Source organism: Bombina bombina, chromosome 2, assembly GCF_027579735.1.
Source record: "Bombina bombina isolate aBomBom1 chromosome 2, aBomBom1.pri, whole genome shotgun sequence".
NCBI classification, from domain to species: domain Eukaryota; kingdom Metazoa; phylum Chordata; class Amphibia; order Anura; family Bombinatoridae; genus Bombina; species Bombina bombina.
The window spans coordinates 305955109-305975904 of record NC_069500.1 but is presented as its reverse complement, the minus strand read 5'-3'; the positions used below and the strand labels follow the sequence as shown (position 1 = coordinate 305975904).

The window sequence follows — 20796 nt, the reverse complement described above, 5'->3', positions numbered from 1 at the left end:
CTGAAGAGGGCAAAAAAACTAAACTCCTACATACGTCAAATCTACAGTGAAGATGTATGCGGAAGCAGTATGCTTCTTTCCCAGGTAAACATCAGTGATGCAAATCGCTCTCAAAAGAGGGTGTGGGCAGAAAAATAATTCATCACAAAATGGTTTGCTTCGTACATAAACCTGTTGTGTTTCATTTTTATTCACTTCTGTGAAACTACACCCTCTAATGCAGCTACTAATGGAATGGCCATTTTCCTTATATTACCACAAAATGTACAAATTGTAAATCATTCTCAAAACACAAAAGCAGATTTGACAGCATAAATAAAGTTTTATTGAACATATTAACAGTATGAAAAAAACATTTCACAGAAATGTATAAAGTGTACCCCTTTTAAGCAAAATTTATTCTGAACCAATTTAGCCTGTAATATATCCATTTTCTTTTTTACAACTAACCCCAACTTGAAGAAAATAGATTTAATCCCAGAAAAGATTAGAGTTTTATAAATAATTCAAAAATATTCTTTTTTGGTCGCATACAAAATAAATTGAGATTACAAAAAATAAAACAAAAACAAACTTAAAAAGTGCAAAGCAAAAATTATTAGACAAGAACAAAAACTTTAAAATATCTTGCTTTTTAAACTCAACACCACAAAATATAACACTGTATTCTGTGGCTGTTTTACAATGCCATTGTGCAAGTTTTAAGCAAGTGTACAAAATACACAATGCAGACTATACAGGGTGAAAATGTCAATGTGATCAGTATTTTTATACTGTATAAATAAAGTTACAAAAAAAAAAAAAAAAAATGAAATAATCAAGAACGGACCTAGGCAGATGTAATGAAATGTTGCATTTTCAAACTAAAAGCTACATCACCATACAATAAAATGTAACGTAAACAAGTCTAACTGGTTAGTTGAATGAGCTCTGGTTTCAAACAGACATATTTAATTGTTACATTAACTACATTATGGAGTATAGGTCAATATTTCCTCAACTTCTGGCTGTTTGCAAACAGCAGTCTGCTACAAATAATGCTCATTTAAGTTACACTAGATAGGCAACTATTCTTACCGTATACAAAATCCATTTTTGCAGTTATGTAAAAGTAAAATTATGTTGCAGCTGTGAAGTGACCGTAAAGTCAAAATTAAACTTAAAGGGACACTGAACCCATATGTTTTCTTTCATGATTCAGATAGAGCATGGAATTTTAAGCAACTTTCTTATTTACTCCTATTATCAATTTTTCTTATTTACTCCTATTATCCATTTTAGGTTCAGCACCATGGATAGCGCTTGCTATTGGAGGCTGACATTTACCCACCAATAAGCAAGCATAACTCAGGTTCTCAACCAAAAATGGGCCGGCTTCTATGCAGCACATTTGTGATTTTGAAATAAAGATAGTGAGAGAACAAAGACAAATTGATAATAGGAGAAAATTAGAAAGTTGCTTAAAATTGCATGTTTTATCTGAATCATGAAAGTAAAAATTTGGGTTTAGTGTCCCTTTAAATAGATTGGATAGAGCATGGCATTTTAAACATTTTAATTGACTTATTATAAATATGACTTTGTTCTCTTGGTATCCTTTGTTAAAGATCAATCCTAGGTGAGCTCAGGAGCGTGCACATGTCTTTACCCATCTGGCAGCAGTGTTTACAACAAGGTTTACAACAATGTTATACATAGTTGCAAAAACTGCTACTATAGAATACTAAAGGCACATGCACACTCCTAAGCAACAAATAATTCCAAGACAACAAAGCAAATTTGATAAGAAGAAAATTGGTCACCAATGTTTAATTTTCACTTAACTGTCCCTTTAAATGTACAGTAAAAACATGTAGGAAATTTTTTTTCTATCAAGATATCACATTTCAATACAGGCATACGATACATGAAGATAAATAAAATATATAAAATGGAGTGTTTCCTTATAAATTATTCTTGAAATATGTGCAAAATATTTGTAAGTACTTATTTTCACAGTGAAATGCAGAATATCCTCATTTGAAATAGAAGCAATGTATACAAAAATAAATTTGCCAGCATCACGGTAGTAATTGCAAACATTCCTGAGGTGGAAGACCTGACTTCGGTGCATTAAGCTTTAGAAGAAGAGTAAACTCTGTCCAGCAGAGGCCATCATGGAAGTGAAAAATAATTCACTAGATTCTTCATTTCCTAATTCAATTAATTTGTATCTTCCAGAAGACGTTGAAGATTTCTTTGAATCTAGAGGTTTAAAAAAATAAAAATAAATATATATTTATATAGGTACAAATAAATTCTGTAACAATGACATTTTATTCGGTTATGGAATTACCATGTGATAAATGTTACAATCACTTTAAGTGTGCAATAATGAACAAGTGCCTGTATCTAAAAATAACCCTAAAAACAGGGGCACTTTCATTAAAGGGACACTCAATCAAAATTAAACTTTCATTATTCAGATAGAGCATGCCATTTTAATCAACTTTCCAATTTACTTCCATTAACAAATTGTGCACAGACTTTTTATATTTAAACTTTTTGAGTCACCAGCTCCTACTAAGCATGTGCAAGAATAAGTTTGTATGCATTTGTGAATGGCTGATGGCAGTCACATGGTACGTGTATGCATTTGTGATTGGCTGATGGCTGTCACATGGTACAGGGGGAGTGGAAAAAGACAACTTAAAATTGTCAGAAAAAAAATCTACAACTCATTTGAAGTTCAGACTTAGTGTTATTGCATTGTCTTGTTATCTTGCATTTGTTGATTATGCAAATCTACTGTGTTGACTGGTCCTTTAATTAAATTTTACAAAAGACATTTCTTTTTTTTTTTTTTAAATACTTACCTTTCCGTTATGGCAAACGTAACTCCTATCCTCTGCCCGCAGCTCCTGCTTTCATTAGCATATCTATGACGATCCAGCTTCCTCCAATCAATGTGTGCCTCACGAGCTGGACGCCAAAGGGGGCACACAACGATTGGAGGAAGCTGGATTAGTCATTGATATGCAAATGAAAGCTGGAGCTGCGGGTGGAGGATCAGCATAGCGTTTACCATAACGCAAAGGTATTTAAAAAATAAATAAATAAGCGTCTTTGTAAAGTTTAATGAATGAACGTGCCCCTGTTTTTAGATACCAGGCACTTATACATTAAACTTTACAATCACTAAGTTTTCTTAGTTGACTATTCCGCAAAATATATTATCTGATGCATAATCTTTCTATTTTGATGACTTGAGATCTGTGTGGAAAAGTTTAAATAGAGAATTTAAATCAACAAAAGTAACAAGAACATTTGAAAAAATAAATTAAAAAACTCAACATTCCCACACATGTGGTACATGCAATCTGCTTTAGGAAACAAAAATGAAATCATAATGCAACTTCCATTTGTTGGCTCAGTTCTCAAAGTAGCACTAACAAGCTGCTGTAATATCCTCTCTCTGCTTTAAACTATGTTAAACAGCAGGGGCAGGGGGATGCTTAATGATTGCTACTAAGGGAATAGAAGCAAATATACAGAAATTATTGTATATTTTTTTGGTTTTGGCTTACTCTTGTAGTACTCAACAAAGTAATACCTAAACAGTAAATATTTGGGTGGACATAAGGAAAGAGTTGGAACAAACTCTGCTAATGTTATTTGGAAGCCAAAACAGAATGCTGAATATTACTGCTAAACTGGGCATACTCAATGCACTGGAATGCATCTTATGTATATTTCATGACAGAGGAGGCAAACTCAATACCATTGCTTTTAGAATGTCCTTAAAGGGACATGAAACCCACATTTTTTATTTCGTGATTTAGAAAGAGCATGTAATTTTAAACAACTTTCTAATTTACTTATATTATCTCATTTGCTTCATTCTCTTGATATCACTTGCTGAAAAGCATATCTAGATATACTCAGTAGCTTCTGATTGGTTGCTGCACATAGAGGCCTTGTGTGATTGGCTCACACATGTGCATTGCTATTTCTTCAACAAAGGATATCTAAAGAACTGAGCAAATTAGATAATAGAAGTAAATTGGAAAGTTGTTTAAAATTACATGCCCTATCTGAATCATGAAAGTTTAATTTTGACTAGACTGCCCCTTTAAGTAAGACAACTGCCCAAAAGTAACCACTGTCTTTGTCAAGTGAGGATTTATTTCCTTTAAAACAGGCACCTTCTTTAACCGACAGGCTGAAGTAAAGCAGAATATGCAATGAGCAATCCATGTTGAAATCCACCAGCATACATCCTTTATGATATCAATACAGAATGATGAGGAGTCTGTTAGTTTGCCTCACCATGTGCCCTGATAATACATGAAGACAGGGGACCATGTGACAAGGTATTTTCCCATTCACCATCATCTTATTAGAACAACATTAGGGAAACTAAATGTAGAGGCAAAAACTTGAAAACCACTTGATGTAGATATTTTACAAGCTTTTAATAGTGTATCCACCAGCACAATATTACAAATTGCACCATTAGGCTGCCAAACTGCTCGGTACATGACCCTAAAGATCTGGCCTCTGCCTTGTCCTGTTGAATATTTTGAGGGACATTGAAGAAGAGGAAATACATATGCAATCCAGTCTACTACATGTGTTTTTGGGAATGTAACAGTGTTCAAAAACCTTTGGCTTTAATTACTGCTTTGGATTTATTCACCCCATTTAAAAGACAGAATCAATTATACCCTTATGCTCTATCTGAACCATCTTTCCAAATTACTTCTATCAAATCTGGTTTGTTCCCTTGGCATCCTTTGTGAAAAACCATACAGAGATAAGCTCAGTAGCAGTGATGCCCTACTAGGAGCTAGCAGAACACATCAGTGAGCCAATGACAAGAGCCATATATCTGCAGCAACCAATCAATCAATGCTGCAGATAAGCCTATCTAGATATGCTCTTCAACAAAGGATATAAGATCAAAAGAAATTTGGAATGTAATTTAAAATGACATTCTCTGTCTGAATCATAAAAGTTTAAAGGGATAGTCAAGTTAAAATTTAAGGACATCAACTCTTGGTTGGGGAGTGCTACAGAGTTAGCCAATATAAGTATGGCTTAACAGACAAAACATTAAAAAGTTATCCGCTTTACAACTGGAAATGTGAGGGAAAAATACTATGAACAGATAATTTTTTTCTACTGAATGCAAGTTTTTACAAGCTTTTCAACAACAAAGTTGAAAGGTAAACAAGTATGTTGTTTTACTTAAAGGGGCATGAAACCCAAAAATTTTCTTTCATGATTTAGATAGAGAAAACAATTTAACAACTTTCCAATTTACTTCTATAATTTAATTTGCTTCCTTCTCTTGTTATTTGCTGAAAGGTTTATCTAGGCAAGTTCATGAGCAGCAGAGAAACTAGGTTCTAGCTGTTGATTGGTGATACACACACACACACCGATTGTGATTGGCTCACCCATGTGTTCAGTTAGAAACAATTAGTGCATTGCTGCTCCTTCAACACATGATACCAAAAGAATGAAACAGATTAGATAATAGAAGTAAATTAGAAAGTGGTTTAAAATTGTATTCTCTATCTGAATCATGAAAGAAAAATTTTGGGTTTCATGTCCCTTTAAGTACTGTCCAGTCCTGTTTAGTCAACATCTACCATGACCATTTAACCAACAAAATACCATATTTTGGCATATTTTACATTGAAAAAAAAAAAAAAAGTAAAACAAATAATTCCATTTTACACCACTTGAAAAAATAAAAAAGGCAATGGTTTAATTATTACAGTAATTTAAAAATACTATGGAGAATTGTTGTAAGGAAACGCACAAGAACATAAGAGCAGCAAAAAAAAAATGGGGCAGAAACACAATACTTGTGTAGCTATAAACAAGGTTTGATTGGTACAAAATACTCATTTAAACTCTAGGTTTCAAAGTCACAACATACAACAGCTGTTCCTCAGCAGTCTCCATATACTTAGCCTGCTGTACGAGCAGTGTGTACGTATGCAGACTATACAATACTTCCTCTCTCCACTGTGTTAACTGGTTAAAAGGTCCTTGTGGGCAATGAGACTAAACTGCTGTAACGCTCCTCAGAGGTCATGATGTATTTACAACATTCATAGCATGCTACAAGGGGGAAAACTCTATAAACATTAGCTATATAAGAAGGAAGGGCACATTTTTCATGCTCTATCTGCAGCTGTTAAAAGCAACAGGAAGTCAGTTATATTTATTGAAGAATGTGTGTGTGTGGGTGAAAATATGCACCTCTCCACCCAACAAGGCATAATGCAAATCTTGCAGCTGCCACCATTTACAAGGTAAGCTAGCATAAAATGGTCTGCTTTCATTTGTATGCATGCACTGGACACTTGTGGGTAGATTTCAATTGAAATGATAAGCCCGGGATTATGGGTTACTCCGTATGACATAGGAGGTTTAATCAGGTTTATTTAGTTAAGAACCTGCCCCAGGTGCTGGTCTCTATATATTTCAGGCTTCAGTCAACATATTCCAATGTTGCTTGGCAAATGTCCAAGAATATTTTGAGCTTGGATTTTCCTTTACATAACTGTGTACAAACATATATTTCCGTTACATATTAAATTAAAGCAAATTATACTGGACAAAATGGAAAAAAAAATCTCTGGTGGACAGGAAGATAACATACCAAAATCTAATAATAAGGAACATTATATATATATATATATATATAAAACACACACACAAACCACAGCTTTACTCTACTTTAAACTGCTCAATATCTCTTTTACAAAAAAAAAAAAAAAAAAGAATATTGAATACAGTAAGAGGAATCATTGTACAGTTAGTTATGCAAGGTGATGAATCAAAATATTTTATAAATAAGGGAATTTATAAAAAGGGTTGGGAATTCTTTTTCTTCACTATCAGCACGGGATGAGTTAAGCAAGATGTGTAACTTTGCAGAAAACCATTTATAAATAAATACATACCTTGTCTAGTTTTGCCAGGTTGGCGGTCAATTCATCACAAATTGCATTTGCATTAATATGCCAGTTTCCCAGACCTGGGTCTAATGTCAAGCTGAAAAATACAAGATGAAATTAATCTATTAAATATAAAAACAAATCTTAGTTCTGCATAAGCGATCCGTAAAGAGTATTTTAGGAAAGATGAGAAGATGTAATAAAAGCTTGAAATAACAATGAGGTGTGAGAATACAGAACAGCACTTTTTTTTTTTTATTCCTAATACTTTTACTGTGTGAGGGGCAGAAAAGTGCACAAAAAGTTGCTGATTTTAATAAGGAACAGTAAAGTCAAAATGAAACTTTAATGATTGAGATATAGAGCATGCCATTTTAAAAAAACTTTCCATTTTTTTTTCTAATTACATTTACGTTGTGCTTTTTGTATCCTTTGCTGAAGAGCAAACCAAGGTAGACTCAGGAGCAACAACAAAACTTAGAACTGTGCACAACCTGCTTCTTTCCAATGCTTTTAACCTTTGAGCAATTACCGAAACTGTCTTCTAATCACACACATAATATTTTAAATTTAAAAATAAAATTCATTTTTTTAATTCTGTGAAAATATTTCTGAAACCATCACCCACTGAAAGATGTTTCTATGCTCAGTAAAAATTTTCATAGGCAAAACAAAAAAACAAAGACACACACACCAAAAACCTCAACTTTTGTTTAAACAGCGATAGCAAAAATATTACAAATTCTCTGATACTTTTTATGTGAAATTCCCAGAAGTGAAGAGGGTAATGGGTTTATGAAGAAAAAGCCTTACTCCTTAAAGGAACGGTCCTTAAATGGGCTGATGGAGGAGAGTCTCTCTTCCAGATATCCAATTCTAGACTGCATGTAGAATGTTGAAAATAGGAGCAGGCACACACTGGAGAAAAATAAATAAATGTATATATACAGATATCAACAAGCTCCTTCAGCATCACAGAATGAGCTATATTTTTTACTCTCTCTTAAAAAAAAGTGATGACTAGTAGAGCAATCTTGTATGAGATAAAATACATAATAAAATATTACAAATTTAAAAATTCAAACAGAATGCAAAGCAAAATATATCTAAAATGTCTGCAATTCAAGGAGCAGAATTAGACTTATTGGCTTTGCTAAAGGGTTAAAACCTCACGAGCACACAAATCTTTAACAGCAAGATGTTAACTGAAACACAAATACTGATTCATGTGCAAAATAAAATAAAACAAGCAGGCACATATTTAAAAAATGTATGACATCAGTTAACAATTTTTTTGTAAAAATAGAGACAGCTTAAATTTTCTCAACCATGCAAATTGTGTACAAATATCGAAGAAGAAAACAAACAAAATACCCCCCCACAACTTACAGAATTGCATAGAAAAGGAGCAAGCCATTCAAAGAAACCATCTTCCCAAAGCCCAGGTTCTGGAGAAATTTCATATGTCCTAATAAATGATATAAATGAAACATTTTGTTTTTCTGAGAAGGAATGCAAATTTATGCTTTGGTATGCTTGAAATGTGAGAGATTATAGGTCTAGTAACAATGGAAAGGAAAACAAGATACTATTTATATATGTCTAGCCTGTCTTCCGCTGTCTCCCATCATACCCGCTGTTACAATTCTCACTCTCGCCTTCTCTCACTTCTACTACTCCTTGCTGCTGGTGACATCTCTCCCAGCCCTGGCCCCGTAACAATTACCAAATGTTCACACTCTTGCTCAATCTCCCAAAGTAAAAACTCTAGGCCACACAATTCTAACAATTTCATCTCCATTAACCCACAGCACTTATCCCCTCTTTTCTTGTGCTTTCTAAAATGCTTGTTCTGTCTGCAACAAACTTCACAACCCGTTTCTTTCTAACTCCTTCAACCTTTTAGCTACTGCTTCCATTGCTGCTCACACATGGTGATCTCCACATTAGCCATACCCCTAGGGCAGGTGAGTGATATGGTGGTAGTGTTGGGATCTTGCTCTCCCCCTCCTGCACCTACAAGTACCTGCCTCCACTTCCATGTCTCCTCCTCCTCACTGCATTCGACTCATCTATCGGCCTCCTGGACCAACCTCCCAATTCCTTGACAACTTTGCCGCCTGGCTTCCTCCCTTTCTCTCTCTAAATATACCCGCTCTAATACTGGTGGACTTAAACATCCCCATTGATACCCCATCTGCCCCCTGCTGCCTCAACTTCTTTCACTCACATCCTCCTTCAGCCTCTCACAATTCACTAAATTGCCTACCAGTACTCACCTCGACAAAAACATTATTGGCCTGATATTTTCTTACCCCTGCTGTATATATGTCACCCTTTCCCATTTCAGACCACCACCTGATCACCTATAATCTTAATGTACCAGCTAAACCCATTTCTCTGTCTCACCCCTGCACCTGTAGAAATCTGCACGCTGTGGATCCACTCCAATTTTCCAAACTTATTCAACATCTCCTCCCTCACACCTCCACTATAACGATACTCTCTCCCCTGCACATATGCTCACGCACTGCTGAGCGTCTGGAGGAAATCTTGCTTTGAACAGGATTTCTTCCATTATAAAAGTTCATTCTTCCTTCATACACATCTGCCCTTCACTTAGCCAAGCAAAGCTACTTCTCTTATAGCTATTTCCTCCAAACTTAAACAACCCTTTTCTACCCATCTGCACCACCCCTTCATCCATCTTTAGTGTTCAAGACCTGGCAGACTACTTTTTAAACAAAATGCATACTATCCAAAATAAGATCCCAACACAAGCCTGCAATCTTCCATCTCAACCCACAGTCACCCCCCAGCCACTGAGAATAAAGTTTGTTCCTTACTGTCTTCCTCATGCATCACTACCTGCCTGCTTAACCCTATCCCTTCACATCTAATACCTTTTCTGTCTTCCACCCTCACTCCAGCTCTTATGCACACCTTCAACAGAAGGTGTTGTTGCTGTATTGGTCCCACAGAGAATGTTCCTTAAGTAGATTGTGATACTTTTTAATGGACCAACACATATTAAACCTATTCCTTTCTACCAGTTAATTCCTATATTCTTTCAAATATGCAAAGGTCACTCCCATATTCAAAAAAACTAAATTTATGCTTACCTGATAAATTTATTTCCGGATATGGTGAGTCCACAGCTTCATCAATTACTATTGGGAATATCACTCCTGGCCAGCAGGAGGAGGCAAAGAGCACCACAGCCAAGCTGTTACGTATCACTCCCCTTCCCACAACCCCCAGTCATATGACCGGAATGAAAAGAAGAAAAAAAAAAAAAAAAGGCGTAACACAAGGTGTATAAGTGCCTGAGGTTTAGTAAAAAAGAACTGTCTTGAAATAAAGGGCGGGGCCGTGGACTCACCATATCCGGAAATAAATAAAATTTATCAGGCAAGCATAAATTTTGTTTTCTTTCCTAAGATATGGAGAGTCCACATCTTCATCAATTACTGTTGGGAACCAAAACCCAAGCTAGAGGGCACAGATGAATAGGGAGGGACAAGACAGACGGACCAAAACAGAAGACACTACCGTTTGAAGAACCTACCTCCCAAAAGAAGCCGCAGTCGAAGCAAAAGTATAAAATTTGGAAAAAGTATGCAGAGAAGACCAAGTTGCAGCCTTGCAAATTTGTTCCAAAGATGCTTAATTTTTGAAAGCCCAAGAAGAGGAAACAGCTCTCGTGGAATGAGCCGTAATTCTCTCAGGAGGCTGGTGACCAGCAGTCTCATAAGCCAAACGTATTATAGTTCATGACCAGAAAGTAGTAGCAGAAGCTTTCTGACCTTTACATTTCCCAAAGAAACAAACAGGGCAGAAAACTGGCAAAATTCCTTAGTCGCCTGTAGATAGAATTTAAGAGCACGCACAGCATCCAAGTTGTGCAACAAACGTTCCGTTTGAGAAGAAGGATTAGAACATATAGAAGGAACAACAATCTCCTAATTAATAATTCTATCTGAAACAACCTTAGGTACAAAACCTAACATAGTATGAAAAACCGCCTTATCCGCATGAAAAAGAGAAGATAAGGCAAATCACACTATAAAGCTGAAAGTTCTGAGTGTCTCCGAACAGAAGAGATAGCAATAAGGAAAAAAACACAACTTAATATTTATGGAATGTAATAGCTCAAACGGAGCCTGCTGTAAAACTTTAAAGACAAGGTTAAGGCTTGAAGGAGGAGCAACAGACTTCAACACAAGCTTAATTCTGACCAAGGCCTGACAAAAAGATTGCACATCTGCCAAACGCTTATGTAACAAAACAGATAAGGCAGAAATCTTACCCTTCAGGGTACTAACTGACAAACCCTTCTCCAGACCTTCCTGGAGAAAAGGAAAAATCCTAGGAATCCTAACCCTACTCCAAGAGTAGCCCTTGGATTTGCACCAATAAAGATATTTACGCCACATCTTATGGTAAATCTTTAACAGGCTTGCAAGCCTGAATCATGATCTCAATGACCGACTCCGAAAACCCACGCTTAGACAGAACTAAGCGTTCAATCTCCAAGCAGTCAGCTGCAGAGAAATGAGATTTGGATGAAGGAAGGGACCCTGAATTAGAAGGTCCTTCCTCAGAGGTAATCTCCAAGGAGGTAGAGACAACATCTCCACTAGGTCCACATACCAAATTGTGCGAGGCCACGCAGGAGCTATGAGAATCACTGATGCTCTCTCCTGTTTGATACGAGCAATGACTCGTGGAAGGCGAGGAAACGGGTATGCCCGATTGAAATTCCAAGGAACCGCCAGAGCATCTATCAGAGCGACCTGAGGGTCTCTTGACCTTGAACCGTACTTTGGAAGCGCGGCGTTCTGCCGAGGCCATCAGATCCAGCTCCGGCACCCCCCATTTGAGGGTCAAGCTGGAGAACACCTCCGGATGGAGTGCCCACTCCCCGGGATGAAAAGTCTGTCTGCTCAGGAAATCCGCTTCCCAGTTGTCCACACCTGGAATGTTGATGGCAGATAGACAGCAATTGTGAGCTTCCGCCCACTGAACAATCTGAGCCACCTCCTTCATGGCTAAGGAACTCAGAGTTCCTCCCTGGTGGTTGATGTAAGCCACTAAGGTGATATTGTCCGACTGGAACCTGATAAACCGGGCTAAGGACAACTGAAGCATGTGCCCCGAGACCAATGCTCCTGAGAAAGCCACCATGGGAGAGAGTCTCTTGTCGACCGATCTAGATCTATCCTCTGAGAGAGATCCAAATGGTCTCTGTTCCATTGCCTGAGCATGCATAACTGCAGAGCTCTCAAATGGAACCGAGCAAAGGAAATGATGTCCATGGAAGCGACCATCGGACCAATTACCTCCATACATTGAGCCACTGATGGCTGAACAGTAGACTGCCGAGAGAGGCAAGAATCTTTGATTTTCTGACCTCCGTTAGAAATATTTTCATAGCTAGGGAATCTATTATGGTACCTAACAAAAACTACCCTTGTAGCTGGAACAAGGGAACTCTTTCCAGATTCACTTTCCATCCATGGGAACGTAGAAAAGACAATATATGTCATCCAGGAATAGCTCTACAGCAATTCCCCAAGACCTGATCACTGCCACCTGAACCTTCGAGAAAATTCTGGGAGCTGTGGCAAGGCCAAAACGGAAGAGCCACAACCAGAAAATGTTTGTCCAGAAGGGCAAATCTCAGAAATTTGTGATGATCCCTGTGAATGGGAACATGAAGGTACACATCCTTCAGGTCTATGGTCATCATGAACTGAACCTCCTGCACTAAAGGAAGAATGGAACAGATAGTTTCCATCTTGAAGGACGGTACTCTGAGAAACTTGTTTAGACACTTCAGATCTAAAATAGATCGGGAAGTTCCAATCTGTTCGTGGTTCCCAAAAAAGAGGGAATAGAAACCTAGACCCAGTTCCTGTACTAGGACTGGAACTATCACTCCCAGGGAGGAAAGATCCTGTACACATTTCAAGAACGCCTCTTTATCTGGTCTACAGATATCTTGAGGCGAAACCTGGGAGGAAAAGACCTGAATTCCAATTTGTAACCCTGAGATACTATGTCCACAGCCCAAGGATCTCGGACATCTTGTATCCAAGCTTGATAAAACTGAGAAAGTTTGCCCCCCACCTGATACGATCCCAGATCAGGGGCAAAACCTTCATGCTGATTTGGATTCAGATGTGGGTTTCTTTGACCGTTTCCCCTTGTTCCAAGACTGATTGGGTCTCCAAAAAGATTTGGACTGCTCCTGCTTGGAAGAAGAAGGGGAAGGCTTTCCTCGAAAGTTACGAAAAGAGCGAAAATTACTCTGACGTCTTTTAGGTCTATTCTTCTTATACTGGAGGTAGAAAAGACCCTTTTCTACCTGTAATATCAGAAATTATTTCTGACAAACCAAGTCCAAACAAGGTCTTACCCTTGTAAGGAATCGCCTAAAGCTTGACCTTAGAGGAAACATCCGCTGACCAAGATTTCAACCACAATGCCCTACGGGCAAGAAGAGCGAAACTTGAAGTTTTAGCTCCCAGTCTAACAACCTGCAAAATAGCTTCAGAAATAAAGGAATTGGCTAGTTTAAGAGCCTTAATCCTGTCTTGGATCTCATCCAAAGAAGTCTCTACCTGAAGAGAATCAGACAAGGCATCAAACCAATAGGATGCCGCACTAGTCACAGGGACAATACACACAGCAGGATGCCATAGTAGACCTTGATGAACATATATTTTTTTCAAATAAGCCTCCAACTTTTTGTTCATTGGGTCCTTAAAAGAGCAGCTATCCTCAATAGGAAGAGTAGTTCTCTTAGCTAGAGTAGAAATGACCCCTTCTACTTTGGGTACAGTGTGCCAAGGGTCCTCTTAATGGAGTCAGCAACAGGAAACATTTTTAAAAATAGAAGACGGGGAAAAAGCTACCCCTGGCTTCTCCCATTCCTCTCATAATCTCCATAGCACGGTCTGGCACAGGAAAAAACCTCTGAAGAGGAAGGAACATCAAAGTAACTATTACGTTTACTAGATTTCTTAAGAGTGACAACGACAGGGGTATCAGAGTCATCTAAAGTAGCCAAAACCTCCTTTAACAGTACACAAAGGTGTTCAAGCTTAATTTTGAAGGATACCACTTCAGGCTCAGAAGAAGGAATTACACTGTCCGAATCTGAGATTTCACCGTCAGAAGCTCCCAATATATCTTCCTCATCAGATTTATAAGAAAGGGGAACCTCGGGAGCAAAATTTGGAAAAGAAACCTTACGATCTGAATCTCTAGATTTCCTCTTGTGCTTTCCCTGTAACCTGGGAATTGCAGCTAATGACGCAGATACCGCTGAAGATACCCGGACAGCAATTTCTGTTTTCAAATAGACTTCACCAGGAGTTAGAGGAACCGCAGGGCACTGCATGTGACACCATTGAGGCTTGGGACATTACAAAAGAAAGCTGTGGTATTACCTGAATTGCATCATCCTGAGAGATATTGGGCTTAACACAAAAATTTTTTTATTTATTCTGCAAGGTTTTCTTGACACCTAAGGAACAAAATTGCATGGGGGCAGCAACTTGCACTTCCAAACACAAAAGGCAAGAGTTCATCAGAGCAGGCTCCTGCTCCATATCAGACATTTTTCCTCTGAAGTTATTACACTCTAAGAGAAAAATTTATCAAAAAATAAAATTATGCTTTTAGATTTGAGAACTCCCAAAAACCGTTTATTCCCAAATCAAATGCCTTCTAAATAACACACTCTTTATTTTGTCACCCAGAGCTTAGAGCATCAGTCCCCAGCAAAAAAAATGTTTAACAAGATACTAGAGCGCAGTTACGCTCCAAACAACCCCCTCAGGCCACTCAACACCTCAGTCTCCACTGAGTCAACAATCACCGCAACCTTTGAAACTGGATGAAAAAACAAGCCTTGAGGTTTGCAGATCTCAGTCGCAGAGCGCCGCTCCAAAGTACAAGAAGCTGCTCACGTGACCGGACTCTTCTATTGCGCCACAAGAAGGCGCGAAAAAGCTACTTCCTGGTACACTGCGTATCAGAAAATAAAACGGAGCCAAGTTATATTCGGCTTAGAAGTAACACTCCCTCTACACACGCCGACATCCTAAGAGCAAAGCGAATTGAGCCACATACAGGTTTACCCTACCCCCGTAACAGGCTCTGCTATACTGCATCCGATGCCAAGATGCAAAACGCCTCAGACCTGTGTGCAATCAAACACACTAAGCATCCACCCTCAGTTCCTCAGAATCTGTAAAAAAAATAAAGAGCCCCCCCCAAAAAAAAAACCTAAAAAAAAAAACCATTAACCCTTTTCTTCATAAAAGAGTAATGCCAGTCTCACATGCAACTACAGTGCCTGCCTCATTCCCAAATGTAACCCTTACCACAGGATTATCTATGTCCCAAATAATTAAGCAGGGTCTTCTTAAATTGTTAAGTGCACAGTCTCCCCACCTGGAAGAGAAAGCACTTACCTGCCATCCGCTGTCCGGCATGTAGATAGTCACAAGGTATGAGAGGACAGTTGCTCACAGAGATCTGTAGAAGAGAAAGAACAGAGTAACCAACTTTGGCTTTCTATACTAGGGCAGCAACTGTTAGGAAAACGCAGCAAGGTCCACCTTACAAGTTCCTAACTGCTTTAAAGCCACCACTACTCGAGTGCAAAGATTAACGTGGAATACAGCTATACCCCAAAACTTGCTTGTAACGAAAATCCAATTTTTCTTCAGACACCAATACTTCACCTCCTCCATGCACCAAAGGCAAAGATAATGACTGGGGGTTGTGGGAAGGGGAGTGATACTTAACAGCTTGACTGTGGTGCTCTTTACCTCCTCCTGCTGGCCAGGAGTGATATTTCCAACAGTAATTGATGAAGCCATGGACTCACCATATCTTAGGAAAGAAAACCCTCCTTTGACCTTAATCCTCTTGTAAACTACCACCCCATAACACCGCTTCCACCAACATCAAAATTGGTAGATAAACTAGTTTACGACTGCCTAACCCACTTCCTGTCAATTCCTTGCATTACCCCCTGCAATGTTGCTTTTGTAACAAACACTCAACTGAAACTGCCCTCAGTTACCAACAATCTTCCTGCTGCTAAAAGTAACGGTGACTACTCTATACTTATCTTACTTGACCACCCAGCTGCCTTCGACACAGTTCACCACCCCCTACAAATGCTCAGCTCTCTTGCCTCTGTTGGTTGGAAGTACCTTAAAGCTCTGACCTGGGTCTTGTTATTTATTCTACTTCACTGGGTAAACTTATCAACAGCTATGGCTTCAAATATCACCTCTATACTGATGACATTTTAGGTCTACCTCTCCACCCCTCTGTTCTCTCTCACGTAAGTTACTGCTCATATGACAGTTCTTCCTTAATGGCCTCTCACCACCTAAAAAGTAACATATACAAGGCTGAGCTCCTTATAATCCTCCCTCTCTCTCTACTCCAATCGCTGACTTTTTCTGATCACTTCCGACAGCATCACTATCTCCTAATCACCCCAAGTCTGCTGCCTCAGAGTTACATCCAATCTGTTCTTCATCCCCCTACATCCAATTGCTCTCTTCATCCTGTTGCAAGCACTTACGTAATAAATTTCCAAGATTCTTCCTTTTCCGAGTGCTGACTCCACTAAGCAACTAATCCAATCCTTTGTAATTTCCCTAGACTACTGTAATAACATACTCACTGGCCTTCCTCTCTCCCACCTTCAATCCATCCTAAATGCCTCTGCCAGGATAATCCACCTTTTCCATCGCTCTATATCTGATGCCTCATTTCACTCGCTACCCATCCACAGAAGATTTAAATAAAAAATACTCACCCTGTACCTATAAAGCCCTTACAAACGATGCTCGCTCACTACCTGTCCTCACAAATCAACAAATATAATCCAGCCTGCCCCCCTAAGATCCAACAATGACCTGCTCCTCACATCTTATATCCTCACCACTTCCCATGCTAGACTGCAGAACTCTTATGCGGCACCAACCCGCTGGAATGCATGTCCTTGCGCGGTCAGACTTTCCCCTAACCTGACCTTTTTTTTAATTGCTCCCTAAAGACATTTTTGTTCAGGAAACCTACCACCCAACTCCGTAACAAATAAATTCCACCTAATTAACAATTGCCCTTATTTAACTATGTATCAACATTGTCCTCACCTACCATTTCTCACCATTATAGATTGTAAATTCACACGGAATAGGGCCCTCATTTCCGCCTGTATTTGTAAAATTTGGTCTGGTCTCTTAATATAAGTAAAACAAAGATACAATTATTGTAATTGTACCCATGGACCAGAATATGTTGGCACTTATAAAGGATAACTATAATTTTTTTGTAAACATGAAAGGTAAAAAGGTGCAGGTGTTTTTTCGCAGCAATCTGTGAATTTATGTGCACAATATACTTTGTTAATGTGATAGATTAGCTCTAAAAACAAAAGAAAGGGAAACAAAAAAATATTTAAATACCATTTCTGTGTTGAGCCAACTTGTGACTGGCAGCCTTGTAAGGTGCTAGTTGAGTAGTTACTAGGCTATTCAGATCTTGAACTGGAAATTCTAAAAAACAAACAAAAAAAAAAAAAAACAATTTATGTCCACTCCACTAGAGAAAAGAAAAGTATGTCATAAGTAAAGACTATGAAAACTGCAATTCAAATTCTTTGAAGATTTTATCAGTTGTTAAGTAGTTTATTTTTTTCTTGATATAGCTTCCTGCCACATGACAACATTGCTTTTGACATTACATTTTAGAGGGGGGGGATAAATATATTTTGAGCAATCGCCTACCCTGAGTGAGAACTAGAGCTATGTACCTCTAATGTAAAAATGATGGTGGCCAATAAAATCCAATTTAGAGACCTTCCAAAAAAAAAAAAAAACACAACAAGCTAAAACTTAATAAAAAAAATAATAATAAATATATAATATATTACTTGTTTTATTAGGAGGAACCAATTCTGACCAGCCTAGCCATTGTTATTTTATTAGCAAAGTTTGCAGTATCTTATCACCTCTGTGAAGGCCAGTTAGGGGCAGATATGCAGAAGGGTTATGTAGAAATGAAATCCAGCAGCACAGCAGTGGGTTAGAAAAATAACTTTATTCCATCAAATGTAAAAAGTACACAAAATGGACAAAACTACTGACGCGTTTCGCGCCCCCTTGTGGCCCTTCCTCAAACTAAAGGTGATATGCCTGATGCCTTCTTATATACCGGCACCAAGAAATCTTACATAATAATCTTTAATGTCCCTACATACAAAAACATATACGTGTCACAGTATTTATCCAGTTCACATTTTGAATAAATACATATTAAAGTTAAAGTTAATGTAAATTTTGAAGCTAAAGTGCCCGGTTTTTAAAAATTAGATTAAAAACAGGGGCACTTTAATTCATCAAAATTTACATTTCACTTGTGTTGTGAAAATAATTGCCTTTTTAATCTTGACAGCCGCTCCAGCTTCCCTTGGTCGTCGCAAGTCTTTTCCTACGTCAGAAATTACGGAATGGTCATCCTCCAATCACGGCTTTGCCCCCAGGGGAATCAGTGTCTGATTCAACGCCGTGATTGGAGGAAGCCGGATTCCTCATTTTAGACCCACGAAGTATTTTCACAACACGAGTGAAATATAAATTTTGATAAATTAAAGTGCCCCTATTTTTAATCGAATCAAAACTTACATTTTCTTTAAGGAAAAAACATTTATATATAAACAAATGATACTCAAAAACGTACATACTTATTTTTAAGACAAACAACTAGAAATCTTAGTGTATTTTTTGGAGATTTTATTGGGAAATTCTGTCTCTTTCTATCTTACTTTTTATGCTATTGCATTATATCTACGTGATCTGCTGCAACACACACTGATCAAGAGAATTTATTATTAGCACAAGCTGCAATATATTCCATGAAAAAATACTACAAATGGAATATAAATCACAGCATTCCACATAGAGGTTGAGATTATAATCCAACCTAACTATGGTATTGTATACACACATTAGGGGTTTCAAAACATTTCTCTATTATCTACACACCCATTGATAATATTGTTACCCATTACTTCTTTGAGCAATTTCAAGTTCACACCTATAACAAAAGATTACAATTAATCTATTTTCCAATAGCAATGATTATACCAAAACAATATTCAAATATGCCTTGCTTGATGTGAATCATGGAGACCATCACAGAGAATATTGATGATAATTAGGGATAGTTACTCCAAGTTTAAACAAGTGAGCACCCTAGTTTTAAGCTTATATATTCAGTATAATTCCTTTCTATCAAGTATTTCAAACCAATTACCACCCCTGGTGGCGTTTTTTTGCAAGATCAATCACTTTTACTGAAAAGTTGCCAATACTGGTAAAATGTAGGAGATTAAAATGCCTGGCCACTGTAGAATCCTTGTTATAATTTTTAACATTGTACACATGTTCCCTTACCCTGGTATTTACCTCCCTTGTTGTTTTACCAACATATTGCACATGGCAAATATTGCACTCTAACAAGTAGACTGCAAAAGTAGTTTTGCAATTAGCATAAAATGCACTCTCATGGGTCATATCATCCACGGATGATTTAAAAACACATTTGTTATCCTCATCATAATCCCATGTCAAGCAGGTCCTAGCTCCACATCTATAGTTTCCTTTACTTCTTATCCAATGGTCACCCCTAATCTTCTTCATACCAGGAGCCAATTTAGATGCCAAAGTCACAGGTTTTTTGGGAATAAATTTACATTTATCAAGATGACTCTGTAGTATGTTATCACCTGCAAGTATTGGTAGGTTTCTTTTAAGAATTGTCATTATCTGTGGAAATTGGGTAGTGTATTCACTGGTAAAAACAATACTTTTTTTGTATAAATTATCCACTCTTGTTATATCCTTATTTCCCATCACCATAGTGCTAATTTCCATTTCCTCTATTTTAGCCAGATCATATCCTCTTGAAACTAACCTCTTAGCCAGATCAGCATTATAGATATGTCAACTCCCAGTAGCCCAAGTACAAATTGGCAAAACAGGGGGCAAATGTTGCCCCCATTGCCATAACGCAGCAGAAATCATTAAACATCCAAAAATTATGTGATAAAACAAATTCCAAAATTGAACATATATAGGTTTTGACATTTTCAGAAGCTGTGAATTTATCCAAGAAGTATCTTACTGCCCTTAAACCAAAAACATGATGAATACATGTGTATAGCGAGGAAATATCCACCACTACCCATGAGTTAACCTTGTTTCCACTTAAATTCCCTTAGACTTGACAAAAGATGTGACAAACCCCTCAAGTAACTATAGAGGCTTTTCACTATCGGCTGAAGGACAGAGTCCAACCACTCAGACAGTGGTTCTAGTAGGGACCCAACGCACGACACAATGAGCCTCCCTGGTGGTGGTATCAGATTCTTGTGCACCTTTGGCAGATAGTGAAATAGAGGTGCAATGGGAAACTCAGGGGCCAGATGTATCAATTCGTCCTGTTTAAACACTCCCAAATGTACACCATCATCAAGCAATGTCAACAACTGTTTTTTTAAATACTAGAGTGGGATTACCATTAAGCAATCTGTAAGTAGTGGTGTCACCAAGTTGACGTAGAGCCGCCTCAAAGTTATCACTCATGTTAAGGATGACTATATTCCCTCCTTTATCGGAGTTCCTAATTACTATTTCTTGATTATTTTGAAGAGACCCTAACGCCAATTTCTCAGACTTCTTAAGATGCCTGTTTTTTTAGAAGATGCTAGCTTCAGAATTTCCTTTTCTACATTCTTCTG

At 37.8% G+C, this 20796-nt stretch overlaps 1 protein-coding gene across 2 annotated transcripts in view; it reads right to left on the bottom strand.

Moving 5' to 3' along the window:
- Positions 1–302: 302 nt before the first annotated feature.
- The window catches only part of GRAMD2B (GRAM domain containing 2B), a 66727-nt gene continuing 46233 nt past the window's right edge, over positions 303–20796 (bottom strand). For both annotated transcript variants that reach the window (XM_053701621.1, XM_053701622.1), the window contains exons 10-14: positions 17462–17551; positions 8346–8424; positions 7770–7874; positions 6963–7053; positions 303–2244 (exon numbers count right to left, since the gene is read on the bottom strand). In XM_053701621.1, coding sequence (XP_053557596.1) covers positions 2203–2244; positions 6963–7053; positions 7770–7874; positions 8346–8424; positions 17462–17551 — 407 coding nt within the window. In that variant the 3' untranslated portion in view covers positions 303–2202. The remainder of the gene's footprint in view (positions 2245–6962; positions 7054–7769; positions 7875–8345; positions 8425–17461; positions 17552–20796) is intronic.